This window comes from Thermobia domestica, chromosome 5 (genome assembly GCF_964235325.1).
Source record: "Thermobia domestica chromosome 5, izTheDome1.hap1.1, whole genome shotgun sequence".
In the NCBI taxonomy this organism is placed as follows: Eukaryota; Metazoa; Arthropoda; class Insecta; order Zygentoma; family Lepismatidae; genus Thermobia; species Thermobia domestica.
This window is the reverse complement of record NC_137458.1, coordinates 296,148,903-296,172,006: the sequence shown is the minus strand read 5'-3', so window position 1 is coordinate 296,172,006 and position 23,104 is coordinate 296,148,903. Positions and strand designations below refer to the sequence as shown.

The window sequence follows — 23,104 nt, the reverse complement described above, 5'->3', positions numbered from 1 at the left end:
CTCGTGCTGTGTAAACTTTCCGGAAATTTTGAACCCATTAAAAAAATCTTTTGTTCGGAAATATTCGGAAAATATAATTTAAAAACTATTTCTTCGCCTGATACTAAACTTACGCGTATTTGCTGTAACGTGTCTGCAGCATATATACAACGTATTTCGCTAGCAGGAAAAATACTTAAAGCAACAGCTTTTAATTTTATTTTTTAGTTTTCTGATTTCTGATTTTAAAAAATCCCTCTTTGTTATTTGTAATTATATTTTTCGAACAATTCAAAAAGAGAGATGATCTTATTTAGATGTACATACATACACCGCACAAGTGCGTGAAGTTGAACAGTGACAAATATATTTAAAGAATTTAACATGTGAAATTTCCGTTCGTTATTATTAAAGACTAGCAGAATACCCGTTCTTTGCACGAGGAGAATACGTTTCATTTTGGGTATAAAGGGCACCAAAACTGTTACTAATGAACTTAGGGAACAAAAAAACTGTGAATTCGACACTAGTATCAGTCATTTTCAATTACTTTTACATGTCACTCTCCCCCTTTAGGAGTAACAAATGGGGGCTGAATTTTGATTTAAATGGCATCGGAAGTGTCACTGTTCATCTCAGCCATCTCGAAAACTGGATTCGACACTAATATCGGCCATTTTCGATTATTTTTATATATCCACCCCTTCTCTCTCCCCCAAGTTGTGGCGCTGAATTTGGATTTAAACAGCATCGGAAGTGTTAATGTTCATCTGAGGACCCCCAAAACCATGAATTCGACACTAATATCGGTCATTTTCGATTATTTATATATATATATATTTCCCGTCTCCCTGCCCCCAAGTTACGAGGATGAATTTTGATTTAAACGGTATCGGAAGTGTTACTATTCACTTCAGCGACCCCAAAACCTATGGATTCGACACTAATATCGGTCATTTATGATCATATTTATATGCCTCTCCACCCCCAAGTTGCGTGGATGAATTTGGATTTAAACAGCATCGGAAATGTCACTGTTCATCTCAGCGACCCCTAAAACTAAGAATTTTGCACTAATATCGGCCATTTTTAGTCATTTATATATATATATCTTCCTACCCAGGTTGCGGACCTGAATTTGGATTTAAATGCCATCGGAACTGTTACTGTTCATCACAGCAACCCCAAAAACTATGGATTCGACACTAATATTGGTCATGTTCGATCAATTGTATATCTCCCCTCTCCCTCGCCCCCAGGTCTCAGCACTGAATTTGGATTTAAATGGCATTAGAATTGTCACTGTTTAATTCAGCGACCCCGACAATTTTGGATTCGACACTAATAACAGCCATTTTCGATATTTTTTTATGTATCACCCCTTTCCCCCTAAAGTTTCGCCGTTGAATTTGGATTTAAACTGCATTGTAAATGTCAGTGTTCATCTCTGCGGCCCTGGAAACTGCGGATTCACACAAATATCGATTATTTTGCATCATATATATATATATATATATATATATATATATATATATATATATATATATATATATATATATATATATATATATATATATATATATATATATATATATATATATAACTCTATGGCCTATGGAACCCGGAGGCTCAACGCCGCGTTCACAAAAGCTCTCCGCTGACTGCTATCCTTAGCTAATTGAATCCAGTTTCTTCTTTGTATTCCTATTTCTGCGAGATCCATCTTAATATTATCCTCTCATCTGCGCCTAGGTCTTCCTAATGGTCGTTTTCCAATTGGACTTCCAGTTAAGACTTTGAAAACGCTTCTACTTTCTTCCATTCTGGTTACATGACCTGCCCATCTGTGCCTCCTGGATTTGATGACCCTAACAATGTTGGGCAAACCATATAAATTATGCAGTTCCTCGTTATGAAGTTTCCGCCATTCTCCACTCCCGCTCCTCCTGGGCCCGAATATTCGTCTCAGGATTCTGTTCTCAAATACCTTCAGTCTATGTTCCTCCCTCAAAGTAAGCGACCATGTTTCGCAGCCATACAGAACAACAGGCATGATTATCGTTTTGTATATTTTAAGCTTCAAATTCCTCGACAGAATTCGCGACAAGAGATTTTGAACCGAATAGTAACACGAATTCCCTGCTTTTAGTCGACATTTGATTTCTTCGTGGATATGATTTTCTTCTGTTAATATTGATACTAGATATTTGAAACTATCCACTTTATCAAAAGTACAGTATTATTTAATATTTTAACGCATCTATAATTTGCTGTATTACGGTCCCGACGCACTTCCATGTACAGTAAAACCTGCCTTCAACGGACCCTTTATTAAACGGAAAACTGTCTTAAACGGAAATATTTCACGGTCCCATGAATTTTGGAGCAAAAAACGTGTAGAAATCCCTTCGTTAAGCGGAAACTGTGTTACGCGGACAACGGAAAGCAAAATAAACCTTTCACGGAAAATTCTGGGTTCCGGACTACAGGGTTTAGAAAATTTTTAGACATTCTATGAGGAGCAAACATATATATTACACTGTCTGCAATAACGTCTTCGCTTTTTTTTTAAACCTTTCTGGACAATTTGCCTTACGGAAAAATGACTCATTTACTTAATGTAGTTTCTCAGGCTGCAGTGTGTGCGCAGAGTCAAGCAGCCAAGCAACAATGTATACAGCAAGCAGGAATGCATAGAATATTTTGTGCTCATTTTAAGGTGTTTTTTATGTGTGTATTTATTAGTAGAAGAAAGCTACTAATTAGTTGAACAAGCTACGCACAACAACATACAGTATTTTCTCAATATGTCCGTTATAAGCATATTTATTGTATATTTTTAAAAGGAAAGGTCTACCTCTATTAAGTGGAAACCTGACTTTAACGGAAATTTTTGCGAGTCCCGCTCGATTTCGCTAAAGACAGGTTTCACTGTATTTAGTTTTCTCTGCATTTACTTCTAAACCCATGTCCCTGCAAGCGTTTAATAAGATCTCTGCATTTCTTTCTATTGTTCTCCTATCATCCCCTATTGAATTTACATCATCAGCATATGCCATAACCTGGTGAATACCGTTCAACTCTAGGCCCTGGTTGCTAGCTTTGATTTTCCTTATAGCGTATTCTAGAACAAAGTTAAATAATAATTGCCACAACGCATCTCCTTGTTTCAAGCCATTTTCGACGTGAAAGCTCGTGGACAAAAATTTTCCTACCCGGACTTTACTTTGGGATTCATTTAAAAATATCTGAATTAATCTAATTAGCTTTCTCGGTATTACAAGTTCTGTAAGAACGTTGTATAATGTTTCTCTGCTAACCGAGTAGTACGCCTTTCTAAAATCAATAAATAGTTGATGTACCGGGCTACTGTATTCCCACTTTTTTTCGAGTATCTGGCGAATGGTAAATATTTGGTCGATAGTTGATCGATTTCGTCTAAATCCGCACTGATAATCTCCAATAATTTCATCTGCGTATGTGGTCAATCTTGCTAATAGAATATTTGAAAGGATTTTATGAGATATTGACAGAAGAGAAATGCCTCGATAATTATTACAGTCAGTTTTGTCGCCTTTCTTGTGAATTGGAACAATGATTGATTCTTTCCACTCTTGTGGCATTTTTCCTTGTTCCAGATAAGGAGAATGAGTTTGTGTATCATGTTCCACAATTTTTCGCTTCCAACTAAAATTAACTCAGCCGGAATTTCATCTACACCCGGAGATTTGTGTTTCTTTAATTTCTTTACAGCGGTTTCTACTTCTATTCGGTTGGGTTCTGGACTATACGGTTCTGCGGTGTGTATCTCCTTTTTTCCACGCACACTAGTTTTTGGTTGCTTGTAAGCAAATCGTCAAAGAAATCTTTCCATCTATTTAAGATGCTATTCGTGTCAGTGAGAACTATACCGTCAGATTTCTTTAATATATAAGCACGAGGTTGATAGTCTTTCTTAAATTCGCTGATCCCCTTATACATGTCCCGGATGTTTTTATTTTTACTATTATCTTCAAGTTCCTTAATTTTAGCTTACAAAAAATCGCGTTTCTTTGTTCTAAAAGTTTTGGAAGTTTCCCGCCTGGTATCTGCGAAATTTTGTGTAGTTATTTCATTCGGATTTTGTAGCCAGCGTAATTTTGGCTGTTTTCTCTTCTCTGCTAGTTTAATGCATTCCTGGTCGAACCAAGGTTAGTTCCTACGTATTTCCGCGCGTCCCAAATTTTCTTTTGCTGAAATTTTAATGCTATCTCTAATTTCAATCCAGGTATCCTCAACACTAGTGCACTCGGAATCTTCTAAAGCCGAGAATCTATTCGAAACTTCAATCTGGTATTCCTGTCTTGCCTGGCTCTCTTCTAATTTCTTTAAATTGAATCTCTCCGTTTTCGGACAATGAATATTACCTTTATTCAACGATAATCTCTCTCGTATTATCGCTGCTACCAGGTAGTGATCAGTGTCACAATCAGCCCCTCTAAACGACCGGACATCAATTATGCTAGATTGCCTTCTTCTATCTACTAAAACGTGATCAATTTGATTATTTGTTTTTCCGTCTGGTGATGTCCAAGTGTATTTATGAACGTCGCGATGTGGGAATTTTGTACTCTTCACGATTAGATTTTTGGATGTAGCAAAGTTCACGAGTCTAACACCGTTGTCATTACTTTCCTTATGCAGACTTTCGTTCCCTATAATCGGTTTGAAAATATCCTCTCGTCCTATCTTCGCATTAAAATCCCCTAATAGAATTTTCATATGATATCGCGGGAGTTGGTCAAATATCCGTTCCACTTCTTCGTAAAAACTGTCTTTTATATCGTCATCCTTATCTTCAGTTGGGGCATGTACATTTAAAACAATAATATCACACCACCGTCCCTTAAGAGTAGTAAAAGAAAGTCTGTTAGTAACAAATTCAACCCGTTTAATTGCTGGTAATTTTCGTTTGTGGACGAAAAACCCTGTTCCTAACTGGTGATTTTTACTTCCTTCCCCGTAAAAGAACATAAAATTTCCGGAATTCAAAGCTCCACCTAACTTCCTGAACTCCTACTAGGTCCATCCTGTATTTCTCTAACTCACACGTTACGGATTTTAACGCGCCTGCCCTATAAAGACTTCTAATATTCCAAGTTCCAAAATCTCATGTCATGTCCAGCCACTCCTAGTCGGCTGTCCTCGACTGCTTATTCAGTATATTCGCAGCTAACCTCTATATCTAGAGGCTTTCTTCCCGATCCTTAATCTGAGGACTCGCCATGCCGTGGTGACAGGAACCCATGTTACACGGATATATATATATATATATATATATATATATATATATATATATATATATAAAATCTTTCCCCAGTTTGTGGGGATAAATTGGATTTAAACTGTGTCGAAAGTGTCACAGTTCACCTCAGCGACCCCGAAAACTATGGATTCGACAATGAAATCGGCTATTTTCAACCATTTTTATATATCTCCCCTGATTTTTTTTTTATTATTTAAACAGCATCAGAAGGGTTACTTTTCATCTCAGCAACCACGAAAACTATGGTTTTGACACTAATATCGGTCTTTTTTGATCATTTTATGTATCTCCCCCTCCCCTTCCCCCAAGTTGCAGTGCTGAATTTTGAATTTAAGCTTCATCGGAAATGTCAGTGTTCATCTCATCTCAGCAACTCCGAAAACTATGAGTTCGCAACTAAGATCGGTAATTTTCAATATATATCCGCACTTCCTTCCTCCAAGTTGCATTTTCAAAGTGATATGGTAAAATTCATTCCAGGCCCGAACCTCATCTATGTTGAAAATTTTTATCGAGAACAGTCTGGAGGTTCAAGAGTTGTTAAGTTACAAATATAGTCACTTTCATTTTTATATATGTAGATAATTTGTCGCACTAGAAAACAGGTATTTGTTTACATACAAAATTTTGTATGTATATTAGAGTATAAGAATATTAGATAGTGATTATATGTCTTAGTCCATGAATATTAGTGAAATTTGCCTACTGCTCTTTCGATTAAGAAGTAATTTGGTTAAAATTAACAAAATTTCAACAGATCAAAGAGCACATTAAGAACTCAGTTTCATTCAAGAGCACTATTTGTTGCAGCACAAACGCTTTGTGGTGTTAAATGTGTATGAAATTGTAAAAGTTCTGTAATTAATGCACAACCAGGAGTAAACGACTAAAAGGCGTATAAAGGAAATGAGTTCCGACTATTACCTAATTTTCAATAATAATAACAACAGTTTTATTTTCGAATGTTTATTTTTTAAATATTCACAATATTGGAATTTCTTAATTTATATTTTTCACGCATTCGAAAAAAACTGTTCCATTACTAGTAAAACTAACCTAATACAAAGATTTTTGTTATTTTGCCAATTTTTCCGGAAAGAAACCGGAAAAATCGTTTTTTTTACCAATCTGTTCAAAATTTCCGGAAATTTTACAACACTAGTCACTATTGACAATGGTTCGTAATGTATGATATCATTTTCTTCTATGGCCAGATTTGCCGATTTATGTTTTTTTTTTTTTTTTTTTTTTTTTTTTTTTTTTTTTTTTTTAGTTTGTGCTAGACATGAATATCTAGGCCTTTTACATTTAATTTATAACATCAAATGTATGCCATTGTAATGTATGTATATTCGTTTGTGAAGAAGATAGTTTGTAAAAATTGGAAAGGTAAATGCTAAAGTAACTTTGAATTGTATTCTGTTATATCATTTCGAACAGTTACTGAATTAGGTTTAAGTACTTCTTTATTACATAAAAAAAACGAACTTAGGGCAACTTTATAACGAAGTGTGAATTGAAATTAATGAAAAATTAACTTTATAAAATGTTGGTATTCATTCTTTTTAACCTACGTTTCATTCTTTTTAACCTACTTTTGTTGACTTTCACTTGCTAAATGCTTTATAATTCGCAAAACTACCAAATGTACTTTGACTTGTTTTAAAAAATGCTTTCGAAGTTACTCTTTGAAACTAGGAACTTTTAGATAAATTCGTCGTAACCGGGTAAAGTAACAATGAAGTTTATATCGATAAAATAAAAAATGAAATGAAATGAAATCTTTGAGTTTTACGTCCCACGGTTATGCCGGTTAGGCTAAAGGAGACGGTGATGATGAGTAATGAATGAAATGGTGGAATGAAGAAAGTGAGAGGAAACGGAGAACCCCGAGAAAACCCACGCACACGGTGTTTGTCCACCACAAAATTCACTTGGCGGGGGCTGGGATCGAACCCGGGGCCCCCGATAAAATCAAACCTACATACCATTATAGATGCTGGTTTCGCTCGATTTCATTTACTCTACTAACATCTCTCTCCCTCTTATGCAATTTCAAACCTTTCACGTTCACTCAATCTTACCCTCCCTTATTGTGGTAAAAATCTCTCAACCTCACCAACTTCAATTGCGGCTTTTCCTCTTTAGTAACAAGGTACCTTTATGAAGTGTCCCCTCGGGGTTCTTGCAAAATTGATTCAAATGCAAAGTTCCCCGAGGCCCAATGTGTATTGTATTAATTTTAGTGGCCCACATCAGTAATTTGCATATTTATGGGCCTTCATATATCCAGAATTCAAACATACACTACTATAATGCTCGGACATAAAATTGCTTTGAATTTCTTTAGATGTAATTGGACATGAATGTGGGCATATGCAAAACAAATTATATCAATTGCTGCTTCTCTGACACATGTTGCCCACCCCAGTCGCCATCTTGGATCGACCATATTAGATTCAACTTTCAAATGAGAATAGATGCAAATGATACATCAAATTCATGTACAATTTTCTCGAAAATTCATTGGTGTATGAATGTTACCGTAGCTTGTACCATTTGCAAGGTATTACATGTTAAATGTCAGGCACTTCACGAATATTGAACCAAATAGAAAGTTGTGCAGGGCCCTACGTGATTTATCGTTGATGAAATATTCTCTGAACGTACATACACGCAGACACGCAGATGTCGATACGGAAATCGTAGGTCTTCATCAAATCTGGTCGTATCTGGATTTACATTAGGCATTTGGACCGTTAATACAATACTTCCTTTTTATAGTATTACATGGAAGTAATAACAACCACTCAGAGAAATGAAATAAGATTATGACACTAATGTTGTAAAGAGTTTGTTTATACCTACGATTTTTTCCAGTTAGAAATTGTTTTGATTTGTCAACATCAAAAACGTAAGCGTAACTGATATTACTCTACAATATCTATTCGCGAAGTACCTGGAGGAATTTTACATGCAATATCTTCCAAATGGTACAAGCTACTCTAAAATTCACTACACCAGTGAGTTTCCGAGGAAATTGTACATGAATTTGAAATATCACTTCAACCTGTTCTCATTTGAAAATCCGAAAGTTGAATCTAATATGGTGGCCGGGGTAGGTAACATGTATCAGAAAGCAGTACTTAATCGAATTTGTTCTGTACACGCCCACATTCATGTCCAGTTACATCTAAAGAAACTCAAAGGAATTTTGTGTCCGAGCGTTACAGTAATGTATGAATTAAATACCGGATATATGAAGGCCCAGAAATATGGAAATTACTAGTATCTTCCGCTAAAATTAGTACAATACACTTTGGGCCGCGAAGAACTGTATTTGAATCAATTTTACATGAATCTCGAGGGGGCACTTCGCGAATGTACCTTGTAAGTCTTATGATCCTTAACCGCTTGACTGCCACTGCATTCTTTCCAAGCGCTTCGTACGGCCTGTACGAAACTGGTTCCAACGGTTGAAGAGGAAATATTCTTGCATGGTAATGGCCACGAAAAAGTACCAATGATTTTGTTCGGAGAGGACTGAAGTCTACGATTTTATATTACAAATATGTAATGAATTTATCTCTAAATACAGTGCTGATTTTCGTGAATTATCTGAAAAGGAGAGAACCTCGACGTAGAGTCTTCCGTCAGCAAAGGTACCCAGTTCACTCTATAAGCTTGTCCCAATTCCAACTATTGGACAGATAAAAAAGGAAACAGAAACTGTCCAGAATGTGCACAAAACAATCACAGGAAGGACACTAGAACGATGTGTGCTGGATGTGAAGATGAGCCTGGCATTTGCAGCCTCGTACATTTAGCTGAATATCACAAGTAGTTCATGTTAGTCTTACATTTTACTCAAATATTTAATATTGATTGTAATTATACACTTTACCTTGTGTTTAGTTGTTTTTTCAATACCGTTTTATATGTAGACCCTAACTGCACGGATGGAAGAAAGTTCAGGGTGCTCCGACTGGAATTCGAATCCAGGACCACACTAACAAGAATCCAACGTTATAACCACTAGACTAGAGGAGACCCAAACATTAATTGAAATATTTTCTTTAGAAAAATGGTATTAGTAAGCAATGTGGTTGATTATTTGTTTCCACTATTTGTTACCTAATTCTCCCCGCTTAGAGTACGTTTGTTTTATCATGGCACGATTCCTGCCTAAGGTATGAATCTGTCTGTAACGCGTTGTTGCCACGCACGGTGAAGTTGCAAGTTACAATACGCTAGGAAATACAGCAAAACGCCATACCACTCAGAAATCACTGTAACATCGTGCGGCAACTAAGCAATTCAAATACCCGCCAAATAGAAATGACCTCGATTGATGGGCTGGCTGACAACTAACATCACTACTAACGAAGCCAATAAGACGGCTATTGGATTAAAACGTTCACGTGAATGCTTGCTTTAAAGCCAGCCAAGTACACAGGCGGGAAGTGTACCAAGATAAAACAAACGTACTCTAGTATCGTCGCGGCGTGAGGTTCAGTCAAGTGGTAACTATGCTTATTTTTATTGTATATAGTAGTCCAAAGTTCAATTCCAGATGAAGCCCCGAATTCTATTAGCAGTTTTTATTCCCAGTATCATTACTAAAATTGAATAAAATATACTACAGACATAGTCGGTAGAAACACATCATTAAATAAAAGTATTCTGATTGCAGAATTGATCCTCCCTTCTTAGATGCAATGTACTTAAACTATAAGAAGCGATGTACTTGCCAGGTACATAAAAAGCAAACTGCCATCCAAATCTTGATATTAGTATTCCATACAGAAACAATCCTATCACAGATCCTATGTGAGAACCGGAAGTTGATATGTTCACCAAACTGCTTCTTTCGAGAGGCGGTGCCCAACGTGACCACAAAGCATACACACAAGGGTAAATTCCACCCTGAAATCAAGAAACGAAACAAATCTATGTTAGATACATAATTAAAAATAAATACAAGGTGGGATCAAAAAGTATGGTAAATGTAGTTGGACAGTGCCATCTATCGATGATGGTGTCCTTTTCAACTAGTAAGCCCGATAGCCTAAACCTTTGGTACAGTTTGTGTCAAGTTTGAACGAGTTGTGACATGTTAGTTGGCTTCCAGAGGCAGAAGAGTGAGGACGTGTTAAGAGTGTCTGTCGCGCGCCAACATTAAGTTTTGTTGTAAGCTGAAACAAAAACTGCCAAAGAAGATCATGAAATGTCAGAATCAGTGTATGGCGATGAAGTAGTGGCATTGAAGACTGTTTGAAAGTGGTATGAGCGATTCAAAAGCGGCAAGGAGTTGGTTTAAAACGAGCAACAATCGAGACGTCCTTCGACGTCAAAAACATGAAAATTTGCAACAACAAAAAAATGGCACAAATGATTTGTTGAAATAAGCGAATCGAGATCTTTCCAAAGAGCTAAACATCTTGTATGGATCCGTGAATAGCATTTTAACCGCCGATTAAATGGGCAAATGGCTTCCTTCTTCACCACGAAAACGCGCCGTGTCACATCTTGCTTTTGATCCGCGAGTTTTTGGCCGGATGAAGGGTTCCTGTTTCACCACATCTGCCTTACCCACCAGATTTAGTATCATACGACATCTGGATTTTTTCCAAAAATTAAAACTATGTTTAAAGGAAAACGTTTTTGACGCCATTCCTGATATTGAAAGGGCCACGACAGAGCAGATGAACGCCCTTCCAAATTAAGCCTTCCAGAAATGCTGCTAGTCATGGATTCAACTTTGGGGTAAGTGCACTGCTAGCTAAGGACAGTACTTTGAAGGAGATTAAATCAAATTCCATGTAAGCTTATTACTTTGTTTCTAATATAATGATTCGCCGTACTTTTTTATCAAATTTCATGTAAGCTTATTACTTTGTTTCTAATAAAATTATTCACCGTACTTTTTTAAAATCAAATTCCATGTAAGCTTATTACTTTGTTTCTAATAAAATGATTCACCGTACTTTTTTAAAATCAAATTCCATGTAAGCTTATTACTTTGTTTCTAATAAAATGATTCGCCGTACTTTTTTTTATCAAATTTCATGTAAGCTTATTACTTTGTTTCTAATAAAATTATTCACCGTACTTTTTTAAAATCAAATTTCATGTAAGCTTATTACTTTGTTTCTAATAAAATTATTCACCGTACTTTTTTAAAATCAAATTCCATGTAAGCTTATTACTTTGTTTCTAATAAAATGATTCACCGTACTTTTTTAAAATCAAATTCCATGTAAGCTTATTACTTTGTTTCTAATAAAATGATTCGCCGTACTTTTTTATCAAATTTCATGTAAGCTTATTACTTTGTTTCTAATAAAATTATTCACGGTACTTTTTTAAAATCAAATTCCATGTAAGCTTATTACTTTGTTTCTAATAAAATGATTCGCCATACGTTTTGATCACATCTCGTAAATAAATAAATAAAGAGTATTTTCGTATATTTTTTCTGGGTATACATGAAGCTTTCCATTATATATTAATACGATACATTTTTTATTATTGATACACAGTATGGGCCACAAGACGAGAAATTTCTTGATTATTCATAAAACTCCAACTGACCAAACAGTATATCGCAATGATTTTAAAGGTAGAGTCTAAATGATGGTCCGGGCGATTTTCCCCTTCACCAAATTTCATTACAAAATAAAATAAATACAAATGTCTTTGATTTAGTGTCTCTTCCTTAATGACCAAGTGAAGGAATATCGGTGTTTTGCCGGATGCCTCTTCCACTCATGGCAATTTCCAGAACACTTAGCAGATTGTAGGTGAGATTGGGATATCCCTCTCAGCTCACGGCGGCCTCGCAAGGTTTTCAGCAGTGATGTGCCGTAAACTATAATTTTACGTCTACGCGATTGTCTACTGTAATCTATACGTAATCTACATTACACCTTTTCCCGTGTAGACTATGTAGACAACCACTATCAAATGTAAGGAACAATTTCGTTGCTCGTTTGTTCATATTTCCTCATTCAGTTGTTTTACTTCGAAAGATTAGGGAAACGACTAACATATAAAAAGTAGAGGGAATTATCTAATCTGCATGTTTACTCTGCTCTGCACATACCACTTCCTTAGATTTTCCGCTTCGAACACTGCTTTTATAATGAAATTTACAAAACAAATTCTCAGTCTTTCGGTCTTGAATCTGCTGTATTTGCCAATTTTTTCTTGCATATTTTACAAAATGCATAATATTTTTCATTTTCCTTCATCAAGGCGAAACTAAGTATTCGAAAGTTGCTATTCGCTGGTCTAGGCATTTTATTTTGTAGGCAATTTCGCAAGGTAACGACAAAATAGAGCTCCTTTATTGTCCACGATGCCATATTAAATTACGTGTTGTTGACATATTCTACATAGTCTACGTTGTTTACATTGTCTACGCATAGTTGACACGTAAACGTAAACTATCGTTTTTTACGCGTAGAGGCACATCTCTGGTTTTCAGTTGAAGATGGGATCCCTAATTCAGTGCGACGTAGGGTAAAGGAAGAGGTGTGCTCCTAGTCCACTGCGACATAGGAAGGTAATGGTTAAGCGATCAGTTGGTCGACTGATACCAGGTCCCTTGGTGGTTGGGCTTTTATCTGTCCTCTTCGGGTCCTTTCGTGAGGTCCGTCCTCTTTCGGCATTCCTCGGTGTCTTCCGTATCGGATTCTCGTCTACTACACTGTTTACAATCAATAACACGTGTTGTGTTGACATGTGCTTTTGTCATGATGTGGAGATCCTTACAATATATATTTTAAGATTATATATTTGTGTTACAGTTTCGGCTATGTCACATAGTCTTCCTCAGACACATTGTGAGAGAAATATCCAATTTTGATAGCTTATATAGAATCTGGATGCAAGACACGCCCACTTTCTCTTTACAAAACGTAAACTTTTAATTGGCTCTAAAAAGTAAAATTTTAATTACTGTAGACGTAAACTTTTAATTGGCTCAAAAAGTAAATAGAAATGATAGACAAAATAGAAAGAGAGAATAGAAAGAATCAACACGAGCTGTTGGAGCAGGTGTACTACGGAGAACAGCAGATGGGCAATAGCGAATAGAAAGTGTAAGTGACAGACACCTAATGAGAGCTTCATAACAGGTGCGCAAAAAGAGAAAGTGGCTACAGTAATTTAAAAAAAAATACTTTTTGAGCCAACTAAACATAATTTTGGCAAAATTTCCAATAACACATAAAGATGTAGTTCAATAAATAAGCAAACTTAATAATAGTTTTTAGGGAGCGCGGTGGCTCAGTGGTAGAGCGTTCACTTCCAGTGCTTGGGGTCCCTGGTTCGATCCCTGCTCGCGCCGTGTGGACTTGCTGGTGGATAAACACGGTGCTAGTGGTTTTCCTCCGGGTTCTCCCACTTTCTTCATTCCACCATTTCATTCATTTCTCATCATCACCGTCTCCTTTGGCCTATCCGGCATAATCTTGGGACGTAAAACTTAAAGATTTCATTTCCTTTCATTTAATAATAATTTAACAATTCTCTAGGTAGTAGTCTTTACGAGCCTTTTGACAGTGTAAATACAATACATATGCCTATTTGTCTAGTATACAACCACATTATATTATTGACTATTACAGGGTAAAAGAAGAGAGAAAATGACTTATCTTTGACATATTAATGAAATTCCAAACAACATTGATTTTCTTTGTCGTTTTTTTTTTTTTTTTTTTTTTTTTTTACACAGGCAATCAACAATAATACAGACATAAATTACTATGGACTTCGCAGTGCTGCCACAGTCCCAGCTCTGGAGTGGGCTGAAAAATAGTACCAAATTGAAACAAAAAGGGCTGAATTCATTATTTTATACCAGGTAATACGTCGTTTTATAACACGAAACTAAAAGAGGCGAAGTTCTAGAACGCTCCCACCCCCTCTTCCAAGAGTGCAAATGAAGAAAGTGCTCTTTTTAAAAATTACTTTTTTTAAAAACAACCAAATAGCAGGACCTCGAACAACCGTGGAAGTAAATTAAACTTTTCTCGCACGTAGGAAGTATAAAGTCAAATATTTTTGCCCACGTATAATCGTCCCTGATTTAACTTTAGACCTATAGCCTACACAAAATTTGTTACAACGCATTGATCCATAAAACGCAGAAATGTTTGGGTGTCTTTATATTCGTCAACATAGTGTCACTAGTAAACAACTTAACCCGGTAAGCCGGCAAATACGTTAATGTATTTTTTTCGTGCTATTATCGATTTGGTGTAGTCTTTCGAACGACACATAAATTACAGATTTGCTTGAGCAGACGCTGGTCTTCTTCAGAATATGCAACACCTGATTCAACGTGTATGTGCTTCTATTTCTTATTTTTAAGATTTCAAGCTAAACTTTCCACCACATTGCTTCTTTTTCACTATTTTGTTTAAGCACTGAAAATGTTAAGAATTATACAGTAAACGTTCGCGTATGCATTCTACCTAGGTATATACGAAGCACTAAATATATTGGCACGTGAAACGATATGTGAGTCCTCTGAATTCAGAAATGAAATTTCGACAATAACAAATAAATATCGCAGCATTAATAAATAAAACCACACACACAATATCTGCACTCACTAATAAATACCGGTACTACCACATGCATAAAATATATAGGGTGTTTCAAAACAACATTGACAACGTTTGGGAGGTGATTCCTGATACTAAGATAAGACAAAAATTATAGGGCAACTTAACACAATGCACAATTACATGGGTGCACAAATGCTTCCTTTCGGTGCTATGACCAGCCGAAAATTTGTCGGAAAAAATGCAAAAACAGCCATGGTTCGAGAACAATATGTGGGATCGAAATCAGGTAAAAGAGAAAACATTATTTTTAGTCGCAAATTCCATTAACGCACAATTCGATGTGATGTAGAGGCGGTGCACGGGTAACTCCCAAAGAAACTAGATTTTTAAGATTTCAAGCTAAACTTTCCACCACACTGCTTCTTTCTCGTCTCCTTCATGCGCGGCGCGGATGCATCCATCCAGCGTCATTTGTTTCCCGGTATAGTTCGAATTACGAATTTTCCACACAAAGTTCGTCGCGTTATACGGTGCAACCTAACAGAATGAATGTTCAACGCATTTTTTTAGAGTCCAATACACATTAGATCTATGAGTAACGCGAGATGTAGGAAAAGTCTTTCTGATACTTTTGAAAATGGAACAAGTATATGTTAAATGGTGCTGAATTGGGTAGAATTGTACCAACTTTTCACAAAAGGGGCTGAAAATGCCAGCATGGTACCAACGGACCAATGAATGACAAAAAGGGCTGAATTTGGTACAATTGTACCAAGTGTGGCAAACACTGCTATGGAGTATTACGTGAAAATACCTCTTTTTCCATTTCCAATATGGCGGATCGATTCGATATATGCGACTTCGATACCATCAAAGATCTCGTATCAGGGCACCTCTAGGTTATCTCAATGATTCGATATTAATGAAAGTTGGTATGTGTATACTAGTACATAATTTATACCGTTTACCAAACATTGTTAGGGTCATCAAATCTAGGAGGCTCAGGTGGGCAGGTCATGTAGCCAGAATGAAAAAAAAAAATAGAAACGCTTTTAAAATTTTAACTGGAAATATAATCGGAAACCGTTCATTAGGAAGTCATAGGTGCAGATGAGGAAACAGTATTAAGATGGATCTCGTAGAAATATGAATACAAAGTGGAAACTGAATCCAGCGACTAAGGACATAAGTCACTGGAGAGCATTAGTGAGTATAACATTGAACCCCTGAGTTCTATATATCATAGACTTACTTTAATTTAGATAGTTTTAGTCATTGTTAATATAAATACTTTGTGTAATAACTTGAATCTTATTTTACAGTGTCCTGATAGGGCATTTATTCCGAAGTTGATCGTCCGCTTGGTTTTCAATAAGAAGCTTAATAGCAGCTACAATACTTTAAAAATCATCAATTTTAGGACTGATTTAAAAGGGTATAAAGAGTAAGGTAGAGCTAAGTAGGGATAAGTAGGGTAGAGTAGGATTAACTTAGGGTTAGGGAAGTTTGGATACATTTTGTCAAAATTAATAGGGTGTAAGTTCTCACCACTACGTAAGGATTACCAACTGGAGTATCTGTATACACCTGCAGCCATATTCAGAATACAAATGCTTGTTACTTTCGCACAATCCAACAATCGGTAACCTTACGCGAAGTAATTTCTTCCACTTGCCTAATAGTTCTATGATTATATCAGCTTATAAAAAATAAACAAAATTCTGCTCTCCTTAGATATTATCAAGCACACAAACGAGCATATTATCCATTTCTTTTCGGTAAATTTTCAAAATTTTGCTAGAAATGGACGACTAACTTTGGAACTTAACCCTCTGATAGTTTCTTCTTTCGTCTTTTTTTTAAAGTAGATAACTTAGTGTCACGTACTGTAGACAGTGTATTTCGAGTAAATATTTGCAAAAACTTGCTCAAAGTACAACTAAACATGTTCGACTTGCTTTCGTGATGTCCTCAGGGGCAACAATAAATTTGTGGTGAGTCCGTGAGTTTTATCGGAGTACTCCCGTTCCTCCTACTTTCTCATTCCACCAATTCTTCCATCATCATTCACTTCCTTAAGAATCTTCATCCCGGCGAAATTAAAATACCGCTAATTTTACAGTAATTATGTGATATCTTCAAATAGATAAAAGATAATCGAAATGTGGAACAAGAGCGCCCTAGACAATATTATTTTACATAAGAAACCGTTATCACGACTCACTTATCTGCTTTCATTTTCGAGTCATTTTGAAAATCGGCATTTATTTTCGCGTTTCTAAACAGCTGAAAACGGAAAGCCACTAGGTGACTTGTGATAACGGTACCTCACGCAAGATAATGTTGTCTAGGGCGCTCTTGTTCCATATTTCAATTATCTTTTATCTATTTGAAGATATCACATAATTACTGTAAAATTAGCGGTATTTTAATTTCGCCGGAATGAAGACTCTTAAAACATGAATTTTGCAACATAGTACCTACCTCGAACTAAGTGACACTTTTGGGTATACAACGACTTATCAAAAAGATAGTCGTAAACTTGGTTCGTTTGCTGAGATAAAAATCCGAAGTGGTAGTATTTCTTTGGCATAAAAATATTAGCTTCGATATTTAAATACCATTAATCTCACCTTTTTAATAAAACTGACCACGTCTCTAAACAGTGTTAAACTGGTTTATTATTTGATATAACTTAAATATCCTTTTCTTAAAACTGTTAAGTACACAAACTCACTGTCTAGGTAACCATAAAACATGTCCATATCATCAACTATCCCATAATAATCACTTACATATATTAAAAACATTCTTCTTTTGTTAATATGAAATGAACATTCTACTAAGTATAGTGCATATGTATGAGTACTTTCTGCCCAAGGTACAGGTAAATATTACACAAACCAAAGTATTTTGTTATATAAAAATGTCGCTCGACAAAGGGACTGAATATAAAAGTCATGAGTAGGCTTGGCTTTTATCTTCAAGAACCACTGGTCCGTTTACATTAGTGTTCTTTACATTGCTTATATCCAACATATTTTAATCGCACCTTGTATATCCATTCATTATATTTCACATATACATATATATATATATATATATATATATATATATATATATATATATATATATATATATATATATATAAATACATTCATAACAATTCTTTCATTTCATCAATATTTATCTTTAATTACATTAATTATATTTATTTCATTATATTATTATTACATTTTCTTATTAAAATATCGTCGCTTATTTAATTAATCGTCGGAGAGTGCGATTTCAAAAAATGTAAAGGACAAACGTGGGTTGCAAATAATATTAATCTTTACGGGCGCATTAGATAACAAACAAGTTAGATGTTGCATTTAAAGGTATACATAGTAGCACTAAGATGTTATAACAAAGAAGAATATCATTCAAGGTAGTCGTCAAATAATTGGTTTTATAGAATAGAGCTTCTTTCTAACATAATCTTTGACAATTAAGTTTTCAACACAAATCAATCTAATATAAATAATCTTTGCTTTTAATTAATTATAAATCGAATTATGATTCTTCACATTAACAAGAAAGAATAAAAATCATTTGAAAATTAATTTTCCAGTATACCTAAAACTCTATTTAAGCATTTCAAGTATTTTTAAGAATCGTTTTCATTATTGATATTAACACATAAACTTTAAAATGAAAATTTACAAGAATCTACAACTAACATGAATTTAACCTAATTTCATTAACGGTACTCAGGTTACATTCGAACTTGCATACGGTTCTAATAACGTACACTGTACTGCGCTATCATGATTAGTTTCTATATGATGTTGTACATGTCTTTCATCGTGATTCTGATTTTGGTATGAAGTCCCATCTCTTGATCTCCAATTACGCCTATCCACGTAGTTCGCTGTATTTCTGGAGTTTCGCTCAGTACTTCGATTATTTTTATGTCTACTGCTGTTGAGTGATCTGACATCATAATTACCATGATTAGTTAGGTTAGGCGGATTCTCTACATAACCTTGTCTATTTTGCTCATTTTGATTGCTAGAGTATACTCGGCTTAGGTTAGGTTTCATATTATTCACACTTCGAATATTTAAATTCCGAACAGGCACCAAATGATCTGAATTATTCTTATTTTTACCCATTCCTGATTGTGGATTCATGGCATGGTATTGAGTTTCGTAGCATTGGACAAGCATCAATAAATGGCTGAAACTCATACACTGTGTGGAAAATAAGATCTGTTGCAATTTAAATGGAAGCAAATTTCGGATCGATGCTATTATTCTCGATTCCGATTGCAAAGGATTAACGACCTTTAATTCGTTGTAGACATTTACAACAAACTCTACAACAGATTTATGCAATCGAGGATTGAAGTGTTGATTTCTAAGGGTGGCATCTCTATTTGCCAGCAAAAAGTCATTTTCATAATTTGCGATCAATGCCGCTTTGAATTCCTCATATGTACTAATGTGATCACGTATTGCCTTAAACCATAAGGAACAAGGTGGGAGTAATACATGGGGTATTAATTTCATATATTGTGATCGTTCGATACACATTATATTGCATTCGTCTTGGAATTTCTCTAAGAAAGAAGTAGCATTCTCATTACACTTACCACTGAATTTGCTCATAGCTCGGATTTCACTCATCTTAACACTTAATTTTACCTTCTTTTTCTCATTCCTTGTTCTTGTTGAGTGATAGTTCCTATCCGTGACGTGCTGTGTCGTGACATCATCTATGTTTCGCTCATCAGTGCTTTTCGGACAACTTTCTTCTAGTATAATATCTTCATCAGACCCCGGCGAAGGCGAGTTCATCTCTGGTGAGTGGGGCAACTCAAAGCGATCACTACCCAAGTTATTACGGTAAATGTTGTCTTTAGCCTGTAACGTTCTAATCTCTTCCTGAATAGTAGCTAATAACTGTGTATTTACACGTATGTTATTAGAATTGTTGCTAACCTGGATCTTTTGCTGTTTAATGGAAGATTCTATTACTTCTAAATCTTTTTTTAAAGCACTAATTTCTTGGTTTTGGTGATTGTGCTTTTCTTGACAATCATCGGATATCCTTTTTAACTTTTCCTCGAACTGTGAGGATATGTCGTTCACCACCTGGACAATTGTTTGTTTCGTTTCATCTGATTTCTGTTCTATCCGTCTACTTAATTCTTCATATTGCTTATTAGATTCGTCGAACTTTTGGTCCATTCGTCTACTTAATTCTTCATTTTGCTTGTTAGCTTGGTCAAACTTCTGTTCCATTTCGTCAAACTTCTGTTCCATTCGTCTGCTTAATTCTTCATTTTGCTTGTTAGCTTCGTCAAACTTCAGTTCTATCTTCTGTTCCATGGTCTTGTTAGCTTCGTCAAACTTCTGTTCCATTCGTCTACTTAATTCTTCATTTTGCTTGTTTATCTCGGTAGACATCTGCCTGAATTGTCGCTGTAAAGCTAACAAGAGTCGACCATCCCATGTCAAACCTGGTGTTACACTCATTTCACCTTTGTCACAAGTATTTGATTCCTGCTGCATTGTTTCGTTGACCATTTTTCTCATGATTACTTTACCACTTCGCAATATGGTTAAGTTCGTATTCATTAAATGTAGTATAAAAGTAAATTCAATCTTACTCTTCTTCTTCGGGAACTGAATTTACAAAGTCCCGGGTTTCGGCACCAAATTTTTACAACGACTTATCAAAAAGATAGTCGTAAACCTGGTTCGTTTGCTGAGATAAAAATCCGAAGTGGTAGTATTTCTTTGGCATAAAAATATTAGCTTCGATATTTAAATACCATTAATCTCACCTTTTTAATAAAACTGACCACGTCTCTAAACAGTGTTAAACTGGTTTATTATTTGATATAACTTAAATATCCTTTTCTTAAAACTGTTAAGTACACAAACTCACTGTCTAGGTAACCATAAAACATGTCCATATCATCAACTATCCCATAATAATCACTTACATATATTAAAAACATTCTTCTTTTGTTAATATGAAATGAACATTCTACTAAGTATAGTGCATATGTATGAGTACTTTCTGCCCAAGGTACAGGTAAATATTACACAAACCAAAGTATTTTGTTATAGGTAATATCGTGCTTAATTAGAAGCTGTAATTTACATTTAATAATCTATTTTTTTTTATTTATTAGTTTTGACTTCTAACCAGCACAAACTTCACACAATATTGCAATGATTTGTTTGGTAGAGTCTTGAACAATGTACACGGAATAAAAACTATAAGCTCTTCACATTTTATTATAAAAATAAAGCTCACATAAGAGATTTTACGAAGTTATTGTTGGATCAAAAGATATTTCAGGCAAAAAAAATTCTTGTAGGCCTTATATCTGAAGAACTACATATAGTGTAACCAAACCCGAACTATCACTTAACTCAGTATGATGTACTTATTCCGTAGAAAATACGAAAACTCGATTTAGGCGCCGTTCAAAAATGTTGTAATCTCCTGATCCAAAAATGCATTAAAAGATCCAATATATTTCAATAAAAAAAAATTCTTGTACGCTTTATATATTGAGAACTACATATAGTCTAGCCAAATCCAAGCTATCACTTAAGTTAGTATGATGTGCTTATTCTGTAAAAAAATACGAAAACTTGATTTAGAGACCGTTCAAAAATGTTATGACCCCTGATTCAAAAACTAATTATTGGCTAAGATCGCAATATTTTTAATCCATTTTTGTGGATCATTCCTGAAATTCTTGTAAGTCCCTAAGGGCCTTATGCAGAGTCGTTATGACGCGTGATTAGTGTCATACTAAAGAGTTCGACTAACATAAGTTTCCTGTAGTAGTAAAGCCTTTAGTATGACATTAATCATACGTCAAAACGACTCTGCATAGGGCGGTAAATGTTTTCCGAATTCAATAAGGATTTTCGGCATCGAAATAAGATTTAATTGTCTTTTAGCTCCTAATAGCCTTAGACAGGTATCGAGGGCAACTCCTTCGCTCATAGCAGCCTCAGGAGTGGGTGATTCAAGGATATCTCCTTCGCTCATAGCAGCCTCGGGAGATAGTTAAAGGAGTTCTCTGTAGTTTATAGCAGCCCCGGAAGAAGGTGATTAAAGGATATCTCCTTTCCCATAGCAGCCTCAGGAGATAGTGGAATTCTCCGTAACTCATAGTAGCCCGGGAGAAGGTGATTAAAAGATATCTCCTTTACTCATAGCAGCCTTGGGAGATAGTTAAAGGAGTTCTCCGCAGCTCATAGTAACCCCGGAAGAAGGTGATTAAAGGATATCTCCTTTGCTCATAGCAGCCTCGGGAGATAGTTAAAGGAGTTCTCTGTAGTTTATAGCAGCCCTGGAAGAAGGTGATTAAAGGATATCTCCTTTCCCATAGCAGCCTCAGGAGATAGTGGAATTCTCCGTAGCTCATAGTAGCCCCGGGAGAAGGTGATTAAAGGATATCTCCTTTGCTCATAGCAGCCTTGGGAGATAGTTAAAGGAGTTCTACGCAGCTCATAGTAACCCCGGAAGAAGGTGATTAAAGGATATCTCCTTCGCTCATAGCAGCCGCAGGAGATGGGTTTTAAGGAATTCTCCATAGCCCATGGTGGCTCCAGAAGAAGTCGTGATAGGTGAGTGATCAGCTATAAACTGATAATTTACTCTTGTTGTCATCTTTTGTAGGCTTCTTCTTGAAGGGATACCCATGTAGGGGCAGTCAGCCTTCTTCGTAAGTTCTTCCGAATCCTTCTTCGTATCTTCCCGGAGATGTAGTCTTTTTACGACACTTACTATTGTTTGTTTATGGAAATAGAAACATGTGTTCGTAGTAAAGACATGTGGTTACAGTGTGTGCAGGAATGGAACCTTACAATATTTATACAGCCATTCAAGGACACTGTTATACACAATGTTGCGTTGATTTAAATCGTTCAGTAGCAAGCGGGTAGTGCACGGAGTGGCATCTATCAGCGTGACTACTAACCTATATATTAGTGTGACACACAGGCTGAGAAACTGAGACGTTTGTTTATAGATAGTGTAACGTATATTAGCGTTTTCGTCGAAGGAAAAAAAATCATTTCTGATGAAATTAAAAACATTGTATATTGAATGTAAAGGTAGGAGTTAAGTAACACGGCTTCTACTCGTAAGATGCCCTTCCACTTCAGTTATAAGTGCTAGTTACGAGGAGTTCCCTCGAATGTCAAGAGATGGCAGCACTTGCAAG

At 35.6% G+C, this 23,104-nt stretch overlaps 1 protein-coding gene across 1 annotated transcript in view; it reads right to left on the bottom strand.

Annotated features, from left to right (window-relative positions):
- The window catches only part of LOC145684923 (sialin-like), a 270,897-nt gene that overhangs the window by 131,525 nt on the left and 116,268 nt on the right, over window positions 1-23,104 (bottom strand). Inside the window, exon 5 of the mRNA XM_081757275.1 lies at window positions 10,036-10,210. Within this exon, the coding sequence (XP_081613401.1) occupies window positions 10,036-10,210 (175 nt within the window). The remainder of the gene's footprint in view (window positions 1-10,035; window positions 10,211-23,104) is intronic.